This window comes from Ambystoma mexicanum, chromosome 6p (genome assembly GCF_040938575.1).
Source record: "Ambystoma mexicanum isolate Mex_15411 chromosome 6p, UKY_AmexF1_1, whole genome shotgun sequence".
Lineage (NCBI taxonomy): Eukaryota > Metazoa > Chordata > Amphibia > Caudata > Ambystomatidae > Ambystoma > Ambystoma mexicanum.
In genome coordinates, this window is record NC_090935.1 from 291,814,645 (window position 1) to 291,837,421 (window position 22,777).

The 22,777-nt window shown below is 46.0% G+C and overlaps 1 protein-coding gene across 1 annotated transcript in view; it reads right to left on the minus strand.

The window, feature by feature from the left end:
* TXNL1 (thioredoxin like 1) overlaps positions 1–22,777 on the minus strand; it is a 226,981-nt gene that overhangs the window by 47,511 nt on the left and 156,693 nt on the right. The window contains exon 6 of the mRNA XM_069627028.1: positions 15,788–15,960. Coding sequence (XP_069483129.1) covers positions 15,788–15,960 — 173 coding nt within the window. The remainder of the gene's footprint in view (positions 1–15,787; positions 15,961–22,777) is intronic.

Sequence of the window (22,777 nt, forward strand, 5' to 3'; positions counted from 1 at the left end):
AGGGGTCAGCCGTCTCTGGTCGTCTTTTTTGGTTCTTCTGTTCCAGTGGTCAATTTGTCTTTTACCTCAGGATCCTCACCTTTTATCCAGGAGCCCAACCAATCAACAGGGGTGTGTGGGGGCTTTCAGGACAGCTAGCCTACCAGGTGGAAATGGTTCCAGACAGGCATCCCAAAAGACAGCACAGTTCCAGTCCTGGCAGACAGACTGGAGCCTTGGCGGGCTTCACAAAGGATTCCTGACAAAGACAAAACTCAAACCATGGCCTCCCCCAACCAGAACGACCAAGAAAAGGACAAGCACACAAGAAATGGCAAAAAAAACAAAAGTATGGGGGGGTCACCATTTTTATTCTTTTTTTTTTAAACATCTGATGGTCCCGGCAGATACATTAGCATTCAATCAACATTTCATATGGTCAGTCTTACAATAATATCGTCATCAAGCATTAAACAGTATACAGTTTACATAGATGTTTCACTGTCCGAAAGCAGTTCACATAGGTATGCCCTGAAGGGGCCCCAGATGTCCTTTTGTCGGCTTGTGCTTGGCTGGGTGAGAACGTATTGTTCCTCGCATTCGTTAATATATGTTAATTCGCACAGGAAAGTGTTCATGCTCGGGGGCTTCGGGCTTTTCCATGCTTGCAATATACATTTCTTGGCGACGGCACATGATGCATTAAACAGCCTTCGAATTTTTTCAGAACATTTTACAATATCGCCGTACAAATATTTGAGGAGTCAAATGAGGGGGGATCTGTGTAATGTCTGCCAGCATTGCGGCCACCATCTCCCAGAACCGTACCAAGGCCGGGCATTCCCCGTACTTATGATAGGATCCCGCTTGCGGGATCCTGCATTTGGGGCAGCTGCCCGAGTCGTCCGGTGTGAATTTGGCAATTTCGGCAGGCATGTAGTGCAATCTATTAAGGATTTTAAATTGTATTTGGCGTAACCCTGCATTGAGTGATACCCTTTTCGTCAGCGCACAGTATCTTCCCCATTTGTCATCAGGTATTGGCATTTTTATGCATGGGTGGGAGGGGGGTTCGTCAGGGAAGGATGGCCATCGTGCCTGATCTGCAGATCTCATTCGATAATACTGTAGTGTTCGGAGCGGGCCCCCTCCCAAACCTCTCGTGAATACCATCAGGGTCGTTAACTTCCCGTCTATGTACATATCTCCCACCTTCATTTCTTTAGCAGGGTCCCAGGCTTCCTGTATGCTAGTGTCGAATGTGGGGGGGAATGTTCGGATAGTTCCATAGGGGAATCTCGGGGTCATAGGGGATCTCTATTTTGGGATTGCCCCCCAGGCTCTCACGGTGCAGCTCAGGGGGTCAAATTCACATGAATCTTTATGTCTTGTGTCAAGGATAACTGATCTAATATCTGTGGGTGCGGTGATGTGTTCCTCTATCCATGTGTGGAGTGAGTTATCTGCTTCGTAATACCAATATTTTGCAAACTGCGCCTGTGCCACCAAATAGTAGAGCTCGAAGTCTGGTGCCGCTATTCCACCTGCGTTGTATGTTTGTCATCTTTTCCCCAACCCATCCTGGCCACCTTTCCGCTCCAAAGAAATGACACTGCCATAGATCGGAGTTTGGAAAAAAATACTTTCCCGGCCATATGGGGATATTTACAAATAAGTATAGCAGTTTTGGAAGTACAATCATTTTGAGAATTGCAATTCTACCATGTAATGAAATTGGGAGGTGCCTCTAGACCTGCAATTTGGTATTGAGTGTTTGCAACACTTGGTTGTGGTCATCTGTATAAAGGGTCTGTCTACTCCCAGAAACCAATACTCCCAGGTAACTAATATGTCGCTACGACCATTTAAGGCCACAAGTCAGTGCAGGGCACTTTGTGGAGGGGGTGAGCAGGAACATTTCTGATTTAGAGTTATTTACTGTATATCCAGAGTATTCAGCAAACTCGTGGATGCCTGCCATTATGGGAGCGATGTTCTTATCGGGTTCACGAACGTATAGCAGTGTGTCATCCGCATAAAGTGATATTAATTGGGTGGCTCCTTTCAGTGTGATACCCCTGTTTTTATGTCTCAATAGAACTGCTGCGCCATGGGCTCTATTGTTAAGGCGAACAGAATGGGGAGAAGCGGCACCCCTGTCTCGTGCCCCTACCCAGCTCGAACAATCCCGATATGGTTCTATTAGTGCAAACTTTCACACCGGGGGCAGTGTATAGTAATCTGACATTTAATAAAGTAGGGGCCCACTCCAAACGCCTCCAGCACCGAAAAGAGGTACTCCCAAGAGACCGAATCAAACGCTTTCTCTGCGTCAAGGGACACCGCGACCGCTTGCTTATTTGAGTTTATTTGTGACATTATGCCGAATGGACTGCATAAGTTCAGGGAGGTGGACCTTTGCGGAATTAATCCACTTTGGTCTACATGAACCATGTGGGCGTTATGGGTACCATTCGATTTGCTAGTACTTTCGCGAAGATCTTCGCGTCCACATTCATAAGAGGTAGGGGCCTGTAGGATGACATGTCTTGTGACGCTGGCGAGGTTTAGGTAGTAGCGCGATTATGGCCTCATGCATTGTTGAGGGCAGTATTTGCTTCCCCAGGGTCTCTTCCCATGTTTCTAACAGTATAGGGACCAGCTTCTCCCGAAATTATTTATGAAATTCAGCACTCAGTCCGTCTAGCTTTGCCGGAGAGACCCTTCATTGCCTCAGTGAGCTCCTCTGCTGTGATAGGTTGCTCTAATGCCAGTTTGCTTTCCTCTGGGAGCCTCGGGAGATCTAGTGTAGCGAGGTAATTTTTTATCTCAGTGGGGGGTTTCTTATCTCTATTCGCGTAACGAGTTTTGTAAAATTTGACAAATTCATCGTTTATTCCTTGTTCGCTTGTAATCATTTCATTTTACCCCGTTTGGATAGTGGTGATCGGGGTTGATTGTTTTTCATGTTTTACCAAGTTGCCCAGCATTTTCCCTCCTTTATTACCCTCTCTGTATCTGCGCGCCCGGGTGGGGGCTGCTATATCCTGTATTTCCTACACTGCTAGACGATCTAAGTCTCTAAGGAGCTTGTGTATTTTAGCCAGGGTGTCCCCGCTGTGTGTGAGATTGTAAGTTTCTTCTAGTTTGTTCAATTCCTTCTCCACCTCCTCCAATTCAGGCCCGTGGTTTTGAAAATCAGAGCCCCTCTAGCCCCAAATTTGAAGGCTTCCCACACTGATGACACATGATCTACCGAACCAATGTTATCTGCAAAAAAGTTGGCAATTTCAACATGTACGGTTTCAACAACATTTGGGTCTTTTAGTATATCTTTAGGCATTCTCCATCTCGTCGTTGGTCTAGGGGTATCTTTAAAACTGATCTCCAGCAGCACCGGGGAATGGTCAGATAGCATGCAGGGCAGGATTTCACAATCTTGTAGTGTATGTAAAATGTTTGAAGATATAAACCAGTAATCTATGCGTGACTCACTATCGTGCACCGAAGAGTAGAATGTGTATCGTTTACTGGTTGGATGGAGTACTCTCCAGGCATCCAGCAGGGATAATTGCGGGAGGATTTGCCCTAGAGTTAATGCCGTCCTAGTGGGTGTCCTGGTCATGCTGGCAGATCTATCCACGGCAGGGTCCACTACGACGTTAAAGTCTCCTCCCCATATAACACTAGTTGTATCGTGTTTATTAAGGATCTCAAACATAATCAGGTAAAATTTCTGGTCGTCCAGGTTGGGACCATAGGTGTTCACCAGGGTTATGTGTTTCCCCACTATTTCCCCCCAGACCAATACATATCTGCCCATCGGGTCCGTCAAGTGAGCCTTGGCCAGAAAGCCCAGCGAGTGATGTATGAGAGTGCAAAACCCTCTGGACTGGGAGGAGTAGTCCGTATAGTAACGTAATTTGCCAATTTTTGCCAATATTTCATCATTGACCAAGCTCTGTCCGTGTGTTTCTTGCAGCATTAGAATATGTGGCCCGTGCCTAGTGACAGTTACCAACTTTTCTGGCTTTCATTGGGTTTAGGCCTCGGACATTCCATTCCATTAATCTTATCTTTAACCCATTACCCATATTTCATGTATACATATTGTGACATATTGTAATGACCATTAGTGTGTAATTCAACAGCATTTGAATAGCACCAGTGTCCGCGAGACCATATTTCAATTAACCTAAAACTTCCATCAGTGCATTCCCTTTCCCAAGACTCAAACTCGACTAGGTGGTTGCGAAAATACAAAACATTCCCATCTTCCCTACCCACCCACCCACCCACCCACATCATCTGCCCCAACTTGACAATAGGCCCTGATAACCGTTAGGAACATTCCTGAGGGTGCTTCGTTGCCAACACAAGGCTACCCGATCAGGCTCACGACCTGCTTAACATTACTTGGAGCCCCCATGGGAGCCGAACATCTCCCAACACAAAAGGATACTTATATGGACTGAGTCACCCGACAGAGTCTCAGTCCTCCACTGCAGGTGGGTGTCTCCCATTCTGGTCTGGTCCACGGCACAGAGGGCAGCGGAATAGTAGCCACTACATGGGCCAAGGCTGCAGCAGCAATCTCAAAGAAGTGTGCCCTTCCTCCATATTGGATTTGCATCTTGGCTGGAAATATTAGTGCATATGGGGCCTGTCGTGCTCTTAAAAGTGTTTTGACTGGTTCATATGATCTTCGGCTTGCCTGAACGCCGGCAGCAAAATCAGGGTAGATTCTTCGTATTGCAGTGCCCCAAACTCTCTCGCCATCCGAAGGATTGTGTCTCTGTCCCTATAATTGAACAGTCTTGCAATAATCGTGCGAGGTGGAGCCAGAGTGTGGTGTGCACGTTCAATTAGGAAGTGTTCTGAAAAGGAGTTTGCTCCAAAAAGGGTCTCAAGGAGTGATTCCACCTGTATTTCCATTTTATCTTTGCCAAATGACTCTGGAACCCCCACAATTCGCACGTTGTTTCTTCTCGAACGCGATTCAAGGTCTTCACACTTATTCTGTAATTTGATCATGTTTTCTCTGAGCTGGGCAATGTCTTGGTAGTGTCGCCCAACCGTGTCTTCGGTTGTTCCAATCCTGTTTTCTGCCTCAGTCAGTCTCAGGTTATGCTCATCAACCCTGGTTTTCAATGTTCTCTCTCAGTATACGACTCTGGTTTCCCAGCACTTTTTGAGCCACCACCAGCGAGTCTGGTGTAAGGTAGTCCCTTCTAAATAGCAGGTCTCCTGGTACAGGTTTAAACTTCTTCTCCATACGGGCTTAACTGCTTTCGTAAAACTTGCGCTGACCAGGGATGATGTTACATTTTACTGACAGTGGAATATACTGGTCCATTTGATTTTCTCTTAATATTTGCTTACGCTCACAGGTTTTTATTCTAAAAAGACCTGTAACCCTTTTTAACGGGACATTGTCTAGGGCCGATCTGTTGGGGGGGTGCGGGGGGGTAAAGAAAAAAAATACATTAAAAAAATAAAATACATTTGGGGGTTCAATATCGGAGGAAGGCATAGGATAATCTGGAGTATCCTGATCCTCCTCTACGGTGGCCTTTTATATCTGTGTAGTCCTCCAATTCGATGAGCTCCTCCTCCATAGATATGGTGAGTGGTTTAGATTTAAGTGGGACACTATTCACAGTAACAATGGGTTTTCTATTGACAAATTGCTTTGAGAAACTGACTGATTAGGGAACCTCTTCTTGGTCCATGTGGCTGAGGAGCAATCAGCTGGGAAAATAATGTCTTCCCCTTCAGATCCAGAGTGCTGTGGCACACTTTCTTTAGAGCATCTGACAAAGAACCCTTACCCTCAGTAAAGCCTCATCTTTTTATGTGAATGTGTTTTTTCAGAGCCCCCTTTGGTCGTTGCTAAAGATGTATGCTTTCAAACCTCTGAGGTTTTTGGAACCTAGTATGAGTGGCAACCACTCGAGGCTCAGCGGCTTTGGTCCAATTTTCGTTCCAGCGCGGACGATGAGACAGGTGTAGTCTGTGTTTCGTTGTGTTTTGACCTTGCATCAATACCTCTACTGTTGATTTAGTAAAGCCCTCCTGCAAGCAGTGTTTCTACTTTATATGTTTAGCCTTCTTGTTGCCAGGGGTTGTCTCCATAGCTCAGCCTAAATTAAACAAGCTGTATGTATGATAAGGCTGTGCAATAGGGGTGAAAGGGTTCTCCGGCATAGCGGTAGAATTACTGTGGCCAACCTCATATAATCATAATAACCATACCCTTGTTTATTCTGGTTTACCGTATTGATTTTGGGCTGGCTGCTAAGCATGCAATTTGGCTTGTAAAGTGTGCAGTGAGTAACCAGTGCCTTTGCTCTCTGGGAAGCAGAATCTGTCCGTCCTGCTTACTCTGGCAGGTGCGTGGGATGGCAGGAAAAGCAGATCCACACAGGTTGCACACATGGACAGGGAAAGCTTTCCAGATTTTCCTACTTTGCTGAAATTTCCCTCAGCTGCCTTACTGCCAGCCCTACTGAGTCAAACAAAGTGAAACTGATAGCAGGTCAGCTGAGCTGTCTGTAGGTTTCACAAGGCTCCAGTGAAGCTCACACACAAAGCCTGAGCCCCACCCATATTGCCTGGCCCATGTGCTACTAAAGAGTTTTCTTTAAGCCGACGGTTACAAAAGAAACTTTTTACTCGACAGAAGCCTTCCCAAAGCAATGTACACATGGTATTGTTGGCAAAGCTTAGGGGCCATCATGATGAGGGGGCACAGAAAGTGGTAATGAAATGAGTGTAATTAAACGGTTACGTGTGAGGAAGCAGTTAATAGACAGCAGGCACTCTACTTAGCAACCACCTAGCCAGCAGGGACATACATTATCTATTTTATCTAGGACAAGTGAACATTTGTGAACATCCTTCAACACACTTTAGCCAGAGTTCTCTGGTGGTAGTGTGGGGGAATGGGGGTTAGGGGGTGGGGGGGGGGGGGACAGCTTTGTTTGGGCGCTGGTGGATCGGCAAATGCGAGTGCAGTGAGAATCTTGTCCACAATCCACTGTTGGCGAATGTGGCTCTGGACTCTGCACATCAGTGCCGGATAAGTACAGTTCTGCCAAACGTGTGCTGCATGCAAAGTTGCAAAATAGGGGTGGAGCTTGGGGACGGATCCAAGAGTGGTTGTTCATCTCCTTACCCTCACCAGACTCCTCTGTACTGGAGAGAACTCACTGTGCATGAAGTTGTTTGTGGGTGTTTGAAACTGCGGGCTGCCATCAGTTAGCAACACTATTCGAGAAAATACTGTCAGGCAGATTTATCATTTTTATGTTTCATCCCCTCCCCTAGTGAGACCCCAGCATTTTTTGCTGGACTTCTGGACCTTTTTCTTTAATCATGAAAGAGTGGAGCCTTTCTCCACTCATTCATTCTTATGGGCTCTGTCTTTTGGCGCTCTTTCCTTTGTATTGTCCTATGGATGGATATACTTTCCTCCATATTTCTTTTTTCAGCATATTTATTTTACTACTGCAGCACACAGTTCCAGTTCCTTGTGGGCAGTGTTGCTGGGGACCCTTTGAGATTATTGTATATATCCTAGAGTAACTACAGTTCTTAAGGATAGCATCTCTACAAAAAAGTTAGTCAGAGATTGACGCACACACCACCTTCAATGGAGTGCCAATGGGATACTCTGCTCCTGTGACTTATGTCAGACAATCTCCTAGTTATGGCTAGTGGACATAATCTACCAACTATTGTGTGAATTTTCTACTGCAGGCTTTGTCCATAGCCCCGGTTATACACAATAGGGCCACCAAAGAGAGAGTGTGTGTGTTTGTTTTGCCTCTGTGGGAACCCTTGGGTATCCCCGCCTAGGATGCAGCAGGTCTGGACAGGAAGTGGGGAGGAGTTTCTCTCCCCTGCCGTTTGTCTGCACAAGTGCCTGAATGGAACCATCTCCCACTGGTGGTCTTGCTGTACTGACTGGACAGCCACCCGCCCCTTTCTGTAAATTGCTGATAGAGACTGCAGAGGAGTGTGTGCTGTGACCGTATAAATGGTGAGGCTCCTGAGGTGAAAGGCACGTCAACCAATGGAAAATGAAGAAAACAAAGAAGACTACCAGAGACGACTGCAGACCCTTTGCAAAGCCACAAAGAGACCACGCTGTCATGACCCTGTTTTCTGTGTGACAGAGTAACTCCTAAGTGGATGACCCCTTCCCTTTGACCGGTGAGGACAACCAGTCCCAAGACAAACTTTGATTTGAGCCATCTCCCGAGGTCCTGAGATTACAGAGCTGGAAAATACCAATACCAAGAGACCTGTTGCCCATTCCGAGTGCATCATCATGGAAGGCCCGAATTCGTCCAAGTCTTTGCTGATCCCTCAAGGACACTCCAGAGACCCAATCGACTCGTCCAGATCCCCTCAGCAGAGTGTGGGTGTAAGAAGCGAAGAAGATTGACTGGGCAAATCATGTCCTTTGTTGGTGCAGCAGAAAAGGTGCCAAAACCGCAGAGTGGCCAGAGAAGTTGCTGAAAGCCATGCCAGAGGTCCTCCCTCGAGACTGCTGCAGAGAGATGCCATCCATTGTCCTGCCTTTTGTCATCAGACCAAGGAATACGGAGGTCGGATCCAGCGCTGCCACATCGAGGATAATCCAGCTGCAATCTTTTATTCTAACATAAGGTACTGTGGGGGAAGAAAAAGTATTGCTTACCTTGATCCGTGAAGTCACTTCAGAGCGTTGGAGTACCCCCCTCTTACCTCCGACTCCAGATGCTGCTTGTCTCCCTTTAGCGAGTCCTTAACAAGTTCTTCGAAGTGGGTTAAATCTTGCTACTGTGATAAAGGCATGGTATTACAAGTAGACAGACACAAGAGATGCACGTTTTCAAAACCATATTTGAATAGAAATGGGGTTGGAGACTGCCTAACTTGCCCTCTACAATGGGAGTAGTCTTGACCATCAAACTAAAGTCAAAGGCAGTCCGACGTTTGTCAGTCAATATAATAAAGCGGTCTGTGTCAAACCTATATTTGCCCTCACTTTCTCCAACACAATGTGTATGGGATTGGATCAAAGTAAAAGTATAAGTCAAAGGACTATCAGGATGGTACTGGAGCTGTTCCACAGCTACCTTCCCCAATCTTGAGCTACTCGAGATTTCACAATGTTCCATTAACTTAAACAGTTCATCAACAGGATATCAAAAACACAATGGAGCAGTCCCACAACTCATCTTCTCAAAGTTCCAGCCACTTGGGCCAATCACAGTTCCATGTATTGAGACAGTTCATATTCAAGTTTCTCAAAAAGGTCTTCATATCAGAGGTAAACCACTCTGATACCTGGCTTACACTTCACTTGAGCCGTGCACCTGGTGCTCTGGGTCGTGCCACTGGAGCTCTGTAGTTCCACTATTGGATTGTGCTTTTCATATGGGTCCCAGACCCTTAGGTTCACTTTCCTGGCTGTTACAAACATTAGCCTCCCTCTTTCCCATTTTGAACTTCACACCAAATGTTCATTACAGGCTTCCCTCTGCCAGGCTCGAGCATGCCTTTTCCTTTCACCTTGAGGTTCCCTTCCCCAAGTCTTGGGCCTTTTGTTTCAACTTCTTGTTCCTTGGGCTATTACTATCAAAGACTTTCGAAACTGCAAGGATTTGGTTCAGATCTTTACACGACGACTCCGACATCCCATTAGAACAGTTTTCTCAATTTCAAAAGGTTTGTGATGCTCTCATCAGGTTTTAATACTTTGGCCGCTTGGCACTTTCACAATATTTATCAACTATTAACTTTCAATCTTCAACAAAACTTCAGCTTCCTAGGTTGCAGATACTTTTCCTGTATTTGCTGTGCTTAGCGACGGTTCTCAATTGCTTCCCATATCTTGCGTTCCCTTTTCCACGGAAGGTTACTTTTATGCAGATTTACAGAGTCTTTAAACGGGCCGATGATTCTTGCAAACCACTCTGTTAATCTGTATCCTTTCTCGTCTCACCATAGTTCTGTTTCAGCCGGCCTTCATATCACTAACCGGTTGTGAACTTGGGTGGGGGGGGGGGGGGGGGTGTTGGTGGGGGTCTTTCTTCAGCGAAACCTTCCTACTTGCTCCCAAGGCAGTCGGCCTGCAGCCTTGGGTTTCCTCCCCGACCTTGCTTTGCGCTAAGGAGGGGAGCCGGCTGTCCTGGAGCACCTACAAGGCATTCTTTGCAAGGTGTACACGCCGTTCCTGACTCAACATGCTCTTCGTCCCAGTCCTTTGGCAGCTAAGTCGGGAAATTGAATTATGGGAGTTGTAGTGTCCCACAAAAAGGGAAGGAAAGTTGGGTAGATTACGGTCAGCAAAGGGGGGTGTACGATGTCTCACCTTTAGGCACTCCGCCCTGAATCCAGAGGACCCTCCACCCAGGTAGTCCTCCCTCATTAGTTCGCCCTCAGGGTCGGGATTAGGAGATTCCCAGGGAGTAAGGTGAGAAAAGCCCTTGGGTTTTTCACACTACATACTAAAGACTAGACACTTGACAGTATCCACAGGAACATTTCGTATTCCGTTTCTTGTCAAGACCTTAAGCCCTCTCCTAAATGCCTTTAGATAGGTTTGTGTTTTGGAAATTGAAAGGCTTGCCAAATCTAAAACAAAAGAGCTCTTCATCATCCTCAGGAAACTCGAGTCCCTCTCCACACCTTCAGAAACCTGTGTGAAGATGCAGACTGGTGTGAGGATCCAAAAAGCCCTGGCAGACAAAGTCGCCATGTTACAATCCAGAATTGAACAGAAAAAGCTCTGCCGAGCCAAAAAAGCAAACCCTTCACCACCTCCCACCTCAAAAATTCCAATATGCCCACCCTTCTCTTTCACCCCGGTGTCAACGAAAGAAGTGGAAAGCATCATCAAAGGCCTCAAGCCATCCAGATGCCAAAGGGACTCCTGCCCAGCCCCCATCATCCAGGAAGGCGCCAACGATCTAACCCCTTTCATTACAGCCCTAATCAACGCCTCCTTCAAAACTAGCTCAGTCCCCAGCAGCCTCAAGGAGGCCTGGGTCATGCCCCTTCTAAAAAATCCTAACCTAGACCCCAACAATCCAATTACAGGCCAATTACCACTGTCCCCTACATCCTAAAGATTTTAGACAGAGTGGCCTACCTGCAAATCCAAAAGCACCTGGAAGAGAATAAACTCCTGAGCCTTAAACAATCTGGCTTCAGACCAAGGCACGGAACAGAAACAGCCCTCCTGGACTTAAAAATCCAGATGGACGAGGCAAAAGATAAGGGCAATCTTATCTCCTGCTGCTTGACCTCTCGGCAGCCTTTGACCTCATCAACCAACAGATCCTCTCGGAACATCTGACAGTCTCAGCTGCTTTCTCTAGCCAGGCGACCACCTGGGTTCAATCCTTCCTAGCCAACCAAACCACCCAGGTCTTCTCTCCGGGGGCTTCAGCCCACCCCATCTCCATTCTCTGTGGCGTCCCACAAGGTTTGTGCGTCTCGCCGACCCTATACAATATCTTCACAAAGCTATTGTTCGACCGCCTTGATAACCTGGGTGTCACATACACAAATTATGCTAACGATACGCAGGTTCTCATCACCCTATCAGGTTGTTATGAAGAGGACTCCATATGGATCAACAACCTCTACCTGGAGATCCAAACCTGGATGGCAGAACACAGCCTTTGCCTCAAAGACGAGAAAACTGAGCTCCTTCTCGTCGGCTCCCAACCACGGCTAAACAAACTGGACCCCCGTTACGCTTCTATCAACATAGATGGTAACCTAATCACTGTGGCCAAAGAAATTAAAACTTTAGGTGTCTATCTAGATTCCACACTCGCTCAAAAAACAGGTGAACGCCACAGCTTATACAAATAAGCTCACCAATGCCTGCAAATCTTTCCTCTCACCTTCCAGTTGCATTACTCTAGCCAGAGCGCTAGTGCTTTCAAAAAAATGAATATTGCAACACTCTTTCACCTCAGAACGCAACCTGAACAAACTGCAGGTGCTTCAGAATAATGCCCTCAGAGCGGCTCCGAGTATCCTGCGGCACTACCACACCTCTAGCTTTAGACAAGTTGCCCACTGGCTCCCCGTTCGTGACAATCACCCTCGGATCTCTCGTCATCATCCACAAATGCCCCTCTAATTACGCCCCCAAATACTTGGCAACTAGTTCAACAAGCACACCTCAACCAGAACGCCGTACTCTCATTGCCTAACCATCCCCAGATTCTCCCTAAAAAAAGCAGGCGGCTCCAGCTTCCCAGTCCTAGCTGCCAAACAATGGAACGCTATACAGCTGAAACTTAGGGCAGAACCTTCCTTCTGGACCTTCAGAGGAAAAGAAAAGTCCTGGCTCGCCAACAAGAACTCCTCTGTCTGGCAACTAATTAATGCACTCTTTTTCCTATGTCTGCCTTTCGATCACCATGTTACCCGGTCAACTGCACTTACTGTTATTATCCTGTTTATCTATATTCTGCTGTAACCTCCGCTAAGTCTCTGGCGCCAGTTACCTCAGGGTTCGGTGTGCGCTACAAATAAACTAAACTTACGGTGTGAAGAAACTGCCTCTAGAACCTTAAGCTGGGCTAGTACATCACTAACCAACTATTTTCCTTCCCAAAAGTCACCATCTTAGATCTGTATGCAGAGTAGATGTCTTAACCTTATTTCTGCTAAGATTCGCGAGTGCGCGTCATCACCAACAATACAGTAGAACTGTCATTACTGTCAAAAGCTTTAACAAATGTGGGTTTATTTTGCGAAGCTTTTTAACGTGAATCTTGTGTAACTAAAATAAATCTGTATTTTTATATACATTAATGTGCAAGTGTTTTTGATGTGCATTACTAACTAGGTTCAGTGTACTTAATTACAGCTCACATCTACCTCTTATAGGCCCGACTGCTCTGCCACTCTACCAAAGTTCGAGCAGTAGTACAGAGTGATACTAAGAGTTGGGAATCTACAAATCACGGGGATAATTTTGTGAAGTCCTACCTTACAGAGAACTTTGGGAAAAATCCCCTAACATCCATTATAATGAGAAAGGCGCTTCTTATTACTCAAACACGAGATAAGCTGCCTGTGCGTTTTACATGGCATGTGTTTGCATTTCTTTCTTCTCCTAATGCAGTCAGTAACGCCTTGAAGACTAATCAATTTACAAACATCTAGATTAGACAGTGTAAAAAAAGAAGCCAATTGGACTCTAGACAGTACACAGTTTAAATTGAAGAGGAGACTAGAACTTGGCTTGTTCTGTGGGGACTCCTATTACAGGCAAAGTACAAATGTATTATTTTAACAGTGAAAAAATGCAAAACAGTTAATGTTAGGCAAGAGTGTGTGCAGTACCCTTTGGAAGACTACAGCAACCTTGACCTCCTGGCAATAGGAACCAAACCTTTGATACAAGTCTGTACTACACAGGTTGGTAGTGTGGCTGAGTACCCAGGCTCATCACAAGAGGGGTCAATGCGAGCAGTAGGGGTTTTACACAGAGATCCATAGTGACGCGTATTCAAACAAACTTCCACTCAAGATTTCTTGATTAAACAATTATTAATTTAAAAGTCAGTTCAATAAGCCTTCTTCAGAAGGGAGCAATATATCAGCAACACGAACACTTCAAAATACACAGTTTCTGTAAATCAGCAAGTACCCATTTGGGATGGCACACAGAATGTTCCTGCACCATGAGGGGACTTAACTAACTAGAACACTCTGGGCATTAATATATCACTGGTACATTTAGAGCAATACTGAGTTGGTGTAAAAGAAAAGGGTTTGGGAATAAAACAAAGGTTACACAAATATTCGGAAGCAGGTAAGTATTTATCCCCCCAATGCAAAATAAATTGAACTTTCCTCCAGGAAAGGGTTAAACACATTGTCAGAGGTAAAAATAATCTTTCAGGCAGCCTGTCCAGCCAATGTCGATTGAGCAAAAGTCTAGGTGAACTGAAGCACTTCTTGCAAGGTAAGTAAAAGTATTGCACAATGTTTTAGAAGACTTTGTAGAAATAAAGAATCACAGAAGAGCCACAAGCTGGGAGGCTTTTGAAGGCAAAGGGGCAAGCAACTTTGCAAAAGCAACCAAGACAAGTCTCAACTGAGAACATGCAAGGCTACACACAAGAGCTAAGTCCCCTTAGTGTTACAGTACCTTTGGTTAGAAGAAATGTTCTAGCTGGCTTCTGTTCCTATACAGCTTGGCAGATCCTATTGTTCCTGGGCCTCAGTCGTGGTGACAAGAGGGAGGACGTCTGGGGATTCCTGCACTGCAATGGGAAGATCGGCGGCAGCAATGGCCAAACTTCAATTCAGCAGCACTTTGCAGTTCCAGCTCCTCACATCCATAACAAATGGCAACACTGTGGTTCTCGGATACCACTTCAGAACTTCCTCGCATCTGGAGTCCAGCACTCTGTTGAGGTGGCTCAGACTTGGTCAGTCCTGCTTCCTGGGAGTCTGGAGGATCTTCCTGGAGCTCAGGTCCGACTTAAAGACACTCACTAGATTCTGGTGTTCCTCTCCCTGGCACTTCAGTTCTTGCAGCAGCAATGGAGGTACAGCCAGCTCCGAGAGGATTTCCAGATGAGCTCATCTTGGGGTCGTTTGGTCCCGACAACCCAAGGGGAGAAGTTGTCCTTTCCAGGGCTTTAGTCGAGGCGAATTCGGAGCTTCAGCAAACCAGCATGGCTTTACCGGGCAAACCAATGGTCCAGGCGTGGCAGCAGGCATCCCTTCCAAGTTCTTCTTCGGATTCCTTCGTCGAGTGGTCGACTCTGGCTTCCAAACCAAAAAGCCTAGCCTTTTATGCAGGTTTCTCCCATTCATTCGCAGCCTCGCTGTCAATCACAGTAGGGTGGCTGTCCTGAGGACAGCCCTCCAGCCAATCACACTTGGGTGCATTCCTGTAACCAAGGAGACTAAGCACAGGGAGTTTCGGGCACCTCCCTCACTTCATGCCACTGCCAGACATGCTGGAGCCAGAGGCGGGCTTCCCTCGTGAATCCCACCAAAGACAAAACGAACAAAGGGACCAAACCTAAACCTCAAGAAGGACCTTTCCATCAAGAAATGGCGAAAAAAGATCAGGGCACTTTTGACAAAATGGGCACCCATGGGTGTCTTACTGCAGCTGCAATTGCAGCCCACGGTAAAACACAATGGTAGTAAAAAGTAAACCACTGCCACCAGCCATTAACTGTAGAGAGGGTACCAAAAAATGTGACATGAGAAACTAGACAAAGGGGATGCTAAGTAACCCCTCCAGCACCCTATTGTAAGATAGTGTGTGCTTGGTCTATAAAGTTACAAAATGTAAGTAAAGTCAATTTCACTTCACTGCTCTTGGAAATATTAGTTTCAACGAGAGATGGTATTGAAACCTTTGTGAGATCTAAGACTTCCCTGTGCCATTGCACTGAAGGTGCTGTGTGTCACAATGTAAAGATTGTGCCTATGGAGTTTGTCAGACTCCAAAGTCAAAAGCAACAGAGTCCAAATCACAGAAGAAAATACATGAGCGGGTGGGAAAAGGGTCGCACTCTCTCCAGGTTAGAAATTAAAAGTCTTAAAATCCAGCGAAAGAGCTGGGAATCTCAAAAGTAGAAGGGAATTACACATTTCTGAGAATTCTCCTCAACAGTTAACATACAAGAAGAATTACCACAAAAAAATATAATGACAAATATTGAAATAAAATAAATACCATAAAACTATGTCTCCATAGTATGTTACAAAACCTATATTACATGGATTACAAAACATGAAATTTGTTAGTGTTACTTACAGTTACACTATTGACATTTTGAAATTTAACATAGCGAAGTTGAACAATGCCATCTTCTTTAATATCGTCTGGGTCAAGTTGTAAAGCCTGGGTCGGCTCGCATTTCATTGCTTCATCAAAATCAATTGATCGGGGAAGGTTGATAAAAATCTTTATGTTCCTGGGGCCTTGACCTGCCAAAATTAAGATAAATATATATTTTTACATACAACAGTTTGTTTGATGAAAATATGGCTTATATGCACAATTAATGGTAAGGCATTGAGAATCCATGCAGAGTTCACAACTGTTATAAGAAAACTAAAATTGACATTCAAGCAGGCCATCCTATAGAGTATTCAACTCAAACACAGCTTGTGCACTAATTAAATCACCTGGAGTGTAGCTGGAAGAGTAATGACAATATTTTACATGCTACAGGATATCCCTTGGACCTCCTTCAACGCTTTATACACATTGTTTTCCAACATTATTTCTTTAAGAGGTGCTGGGTAAGTCAACTCTTGCATGCGCTAAAAGCCTTTACAGTCTCAAAATGAAGGGTTTGAAAATGGGAAAACATTTAGGGCGTATTTTCTAAAGTCTACCCAAAGGTCTTTATAAGACCCTACTTGGCAATACAGTGCCCCAACTTCTAGTATAAGCCTGTACTACTCAAGGTTTTGGTAGTACGGCAGAGCAGCCAGGCTTATCATAGGACGGAGAGAAGGCTGTAGGAAGGTACAAAACTTGTAGCATACATATGGTCCAAAGAAACACTTATGCACACTATATGGGATACATTACTCACCGTAATCATATTTCTGATGCTTGTATCTGCTTAGATTCAAATGCTATGCATAGGCCGACATCTAGTGGAAGCTGCAGAGTATTACAGTTGTTTTCGAAAATCGAAAAGGGGATGTCGACAGGTTGTGCCAGTAATACTATTCCTAGTGTGACATCGACTGTACCCATGGTCCTTCATGCGTCGAGGTCCCTCAGATGGCTTTGTTTCTGACATAAGGTAGCATGAAGTGCATCGTGAGTGCAGGTGTATCCAAGCAGGTAAAGATCAGAAAAGCTCATAAACCATCTATGCACCTTCTCTGGGGAGGAAATGTGGGTGCATGTGAATCTAAGCAGATACAAGCATCAGAAATACGATTATGGTGAGTAATGTATCCCTTCTGAGGCTTGTGGAATCTGCTTAGATCACATGCTATGCATAGATTAGCGAGCAGTGTTAGGAGAAGGTGGTGGGTTGTGAGAAGGAGTGGCAGCAAACATGTTTCAGAACCGCTTGTCCCACCTGTGTATCTGATTTGAAATGGGTGTCAACGCGGTAGTGCCGAGTGAAGGTATGTACTGAGCTCCATGTAGCTGCTTTGCAAATGCTGTCTAAGGGGACATCTGCAATAAAGCCAAGGTAGCTCCTGTGCTTCTAGTGGAGTGAGCTCTTGGTGTGAAATCAGTGTTTTGTTTGATAATGAATAGCACAGTTTTATGCATCCGACTATCCCTCTGGAGATGGCACTCTTGGAAATGAGATCTCCTTCTCTGCCTGGTGCTACAGAGACAAACAGTTGGTCTGTTTTCCTTAGCGGTCTGGTCTTGTTTACGTAGTAAAGGAACACCCTCCTCACATCCAATGTGTGGAGGTTTACCTCAGCTGAGCTAGTTGGATCCTGAAAGAAGGCTGGTAGCTCAATGGATTGGTTCACGTAGAATTTAGAAATTAATTTAGGAAAGAACCTCGTATGAGTATGTAACACAAATTTGTCTTTATGAATGATAAAGAAAGGGTCGTGCAATGACAATGCTTGCAAATCACTAACTCTTCTTATGGAAGTAATAGCCACTAAGAAGGCCGTCTTGTATGTCAGGTGTTTAAGACTTGTGCATAGGCTCGAATGGGGGCCCATGAGTTTAGCAAGTACAACACTGAGATCCCAGCCTGACGGAGTGTTAGAAATTGAAGGGTGGAGTTTCTTTACCCCTTCCCCGAATGCCTTAATGACTGGAATTGATAACGCAAGAGTTTTCTGTGCGCTGGGAAGATTGAAATATGAAAATAGGCATCTTCCATATCCAGCGTTGCCATGTAATCTCCTCGCTTTAGCAGGGGGGTTACCTCCTGTAGCGTTGTCATGCAGAATTTTTGTGGCTTTACATAAGTGTTTGCCGGGCCGAATTAACACTGGCCGCATAGATGGATCTTTTATAGGCACAAAGAAGTAGGTTGAATAAATACCCTTGTTTACCTCGTTGGACTGCACAATCTCTATGGCGTCCTTGAGAAGCAGCGCGTTGACATCTGAGAAAGATGAGCTGTTCTTCCTTGGTTGTATTTCTTTGGCACGGGGGATGGTTTGATGGTCTTTGGATGAGCTCCACACAATAACCTCCCGCTACTGTCGATAGCACCCACTTGTTTGTGATTATTCCCTCCCATACATGGGTGGAGAGTGAGAGTGAAATACGTCCCCCTACTGGAGGGATGGGAGAGGACCTGTAGCGGGCCATCATTGCTTGGGAGGTGTTCCTCCACCTCTAGATGCGGAGGATCTTCCCCGGCCACGGGATCTGTGCTGGCCTCTTTGGTAGCCTTGAAGTTGTTCCATGAAGAATTTTGACCCTGTCTGTAACCGGAGCCTCGTTGGGAATCTTGGCCACGAAAACGGTGAAAATTGTTTCCACCTCGGTGGCATGGTCGTTTATTTGTCAACTGGCCCAGAGACTTCAAGGTGTCGTATTCCTCTTTGGCAGACTTCAAGGCGTCCTCCACTGCTTTACCGAATAAGACTGAAGGTTCCACTGGCATGTTAAGTAACATAGCCTGGTTCTCAAGCTTAAAGCCAGATTGGCGTAGCCAAGCATGGCGCTCGATTATAGTCCCCTCAACGATAATCCTGCCAGCATTATCTGCAGCATCAAGGTTATTCTCTAGTATGCAACTGGAAGTTGCCTTGTCGTCAACCGTAGTTGTGATTGTAAAGGTTCTGGAGCAGAAGCTATTAAAGCAGTTAATTCATCCAATTTGTAGCAATTATAACTTGCCAACAGTGTTGAAATGTTGGCGATTCTGGTCTGGAAAGGCGCTGAAGTCACAACTTTCCTCCCCATAGTATAGAGCTTCTTGCTCTCCTTATCTGGGGGTGCCTCTGAAGAGGCTAGTGGTGTCCCTGCCAATTTACGGGAATCACTACGAGCGAATCTGGCTTAAACTGGCCCCCAATATTGAGCCGGTCAGATGCCGCTAGGGGGAAAACATTTCTCCAATTGCCGGTTAACTGCCCTAGTCTGGTTAGGTGTATCCAGTGAGGGTAGGATCCTTCTCTGGAAAGATTGTAAAATTTGAATTAATTGGGTGGCAGCCTTCTTGTCTCCCAAAATATCGTCCACAAAGTCTTTGTCTAGCTGCGTTTGTGTCTGGATACCAAAGTGTTTAGCTGCTTTGATTAACATGTCGTCATGGAGGGGCGGATTATCCACTGGTGAATCGGCCACTGGGGAGTCCTGTTGAATTGGTGAGGCCAGGGTATACACATCTGCCTTTTCATCATCACCATAATAATGTTCAGATTGCTGATAGTCCTCATTATCACCTTTGGTGTCTGTATGGACGTCATACAGAACAACTAGTACTGGTTGGACCGGTAGTGACTCAGGACGAGCTCTTTTAGCTGGGGGCTGGAAGTTGGAAGCCAGAGGCTGGGAGCTTGTAGGCTCAGTAGTAGGTGTAACCTGAAAGTTTTGATAAGCCTGGGTTTTTTCCCAAATTGGCGAAAAAGGTAATTCTTCTCACAACACAGTCTATGTCTTCCGCAGTCCCTAGGGGTGAACTGGGAATGACAGCAGGGTACTGAGGGGTAGGTACTTGTCCTAAGCGTGTAGGGTGACCCTGGTGTGTGGATGGGCCCTTCTTCTGTAAGGCTTCAGCCAAAGAACCCTCTTGTGGGGCAGAGAGCGTTTCCCTAGTGGGTGTAGTCGTGTCCTTATGAAACTTACTTATTTAAACTCTTGGAGTGAGTAGCCCTTAGCAGGCTCTCGGGGTCATGCTTTTTGACTAGGTGTGATAAACCAATCTTTTTCAACCCTCCAGCCGATTTCGACGTATGTCGTCGGCCTTCGGTAGTGGGACGGACCTCCGCCTCATCAGCCGACATTCGGCCGATGGGAGTTTTAGGGAACGGCGTCTTGATTTCCAGGGTCTGTCATGGGGCTATCAGGACCTCAAGTGCCCAGAGGACAGGGATTCTGTAGACCTCCCCCTTGACGCCGTACTTGGACATTTTGTGGACGACATTGACTCATCGCCGCAGCGGTAGTGGAAGTGCTTTTGCCGCCAGTGGTTGTCCCCATAACAAAGCCGCCCGTCTTTCTCTTGGGGTCGGGGTCCAGCATTGGGAACTTTGCTGTTCCCCGTCGCCCTCGCGTCCGAAAAGACGGCTACGCTGCCATAGCTGGAAGTTCCATCCACGTCAATGGGGGCCTCAGCCTGCATTGCATGCTGGGCCCAGCGCTTGGTTCTTCAGTCTTTAAGCGTCTTCGGTTTGAAGAGCTTGCAGGCTCGACAATGCCCCTCGTCATGATCGCCGTGCATACACAAGTTTAACACTCAGTGTTCGTCTATCCACAGGAATTTTCTAATGCACATGGGGGAGAATTTAAATGGTGTTCTATCCATGTTTGGGAAAGGCAGCGAGGCGACACAGGGAAAGGGTGGGAAAATATATTCTACAAGGACCACCCCCCACTCTTCCTACTATAAGGGCCTAGGCCCGGTGCGGCCTTCCAAGGCCGAAAGGGTCAGTCTAATCTTGAATTTGTCCGACGGCTGTTTTTTCCACCACGTCGATGAATTTGTTGAAGTCGGAAAGAAAATGACAGCAAGAGTAAACTATTTTTAATATATCATGATCAAATGGCATTAGCCGAAATGGAACTCCGCAATAAGCTTCCACTCACGATGGCAGAAAAAAACAATCCGAGGGACCTCAACGCGTGAAGGAACATGGGTACAGTGGACGTCACACTAGCGATAGTATTACTGGCACGACCTGTTGACATTCCTTTTTGAGTTTCGAAAAAAGACGAATACTCCGCAGCTTCCACTAGATGTCGGACTATGCATAGCATCTGATCTAAGCAGATTCCACAAGCCTCAGAAGGGATACATTACTCACCGTAATCTTATTTCTGATGCTTCTACCTGCTTAGATCCATCCATGCGCTCATGCTTTCTCCCCTCGGAGACAAGGTGCATGGATGCTTATGAGCTTGTCTGATAGGTATCTGCTTGGATACAACTGTACTCGCGCTACACCTCATGCTACCTCATGTCAGAAAAACAACAATCTGAGGGACCTCGACGCGTGAGGGATCATGGGTACAGTGGACGTCACACTAGGGATAGTATTACTGGCACGCCCTGTCGCCGTCCCTTTGCGAGTTTCGAAAACAACAACTGTAATACTCTACAGCTTCCATTAGATGTCGGCCTATGTACAGCATGTGATCTAAGCAGATACAAGCATCAAAAATATGATTATGGTCAAGCTCAAAAGCATCCATGCGCCTTCTCTCCGGGGGGAGGAAGCATGGGCGCATGGATGGATCTAAGCAGAAATAAGCATCAGAAATACGATTTCGGTGAGTAATGTATCCCTTCTGAGGCTTGTCGAATCTGCTTAGATCACATGCTGTGCATAGATTAGCGAGCAGTGTCAGGAGGAGGGATGTGAGAAGGTTCATGAGCGAACAGATGTCTTAGAACCACTTGTCCCACATGTGTGTCTTGGAATGAGTGTCAATGCAGTAGTGCTGAGTGAAAGTATATATTTAGCTCCATGAAGCTGCTTTGCAAATGCTGTGTAGATGGACATGTGCAATGTAAACCAGGGTGGCTCCTGTACCTCTTGTGGAGTGAGCCCTGGGCGTAAAAGGCAGTGTTTTATTTGATAGGGAATAGCAAAGTTGTATACATCGACTATCCACCTAGAGATGGCATTTTTTTTAATGCGGTCACCTTCTCTGCCTGGTGATACGGAGACAGTTGATCTGTCTTTCTAGGCGGTCTGGTCTTGTCTACATAGAGGACTGCTCTTCTCACATCTGGTATGTGGAGTTTTACCTCAGCTGAGCTGGTGGGTTCCTGGAAGAAAGCTGGTAGCTCAATAGACTGGTTTACATGAAATTTGTAGATGAATTTAGGGGAGAACCTAGGGCGAGTACATAAAACCAGCTTGTCCTTGTGTACAACAAAGAACGGCTCCTGCACTGACAATGCTTGTATTTCACTAACTCTTCTTATGGAAGTGATTGCCACTAAGAAGGCAGTTTTGTAAGCCAGGTGTTTGAGACTAGACTTTTGCATAGGCTCGAAAGGGGGTCCCATGAGCTTAGCGAGTACAACATTGAGATCCCATCCTGGCGGCGGGTTTGAAATTGGAGAGTGGAGTCTCTTTACTCCCTCCATGAATGCCTTGATGACAGGTACCTTCCACCATGAGACTTTATTGTGGGAAGTGGCATATGCTGACAAAGCCGCCAGGTGGACCTTTAAGGAGTTTAATACTAACCCTGCGTCTCACAAGTGGAGCATATAAGTAAGAATGTGGGAAGGAGTACATTCTATGGGGGTTAATCTGTATTGTCTGGCACCAAACTACAAATCTCCACTAGTCAAAATAACAGTGCTTGGTGTTAGGCTGTCTTGATTCTTTCAAGATATCCATGCATCTGTGTGGCAGATTAAGATGTCCAAACTCGAGGACTTCAGGAGCCATGCTGCCAAGTTCATCGATTGAAGGTGCACTGTTAATGCCCCATGATGGGTGAGCAGATTGTATGGGCACGGGAGTTTGACAGGATCGCACATCGCCAGTTTGCGCAGATGTGGCTACCAGGGTTGTCTTGCCCACATAGGAGCAACTAGGATGAGCGTCATCGGTTACTTGTTCACCACTTTCCTCATGAGAGGTGTTGGGTGGAAAAGTGCAAGCAAAT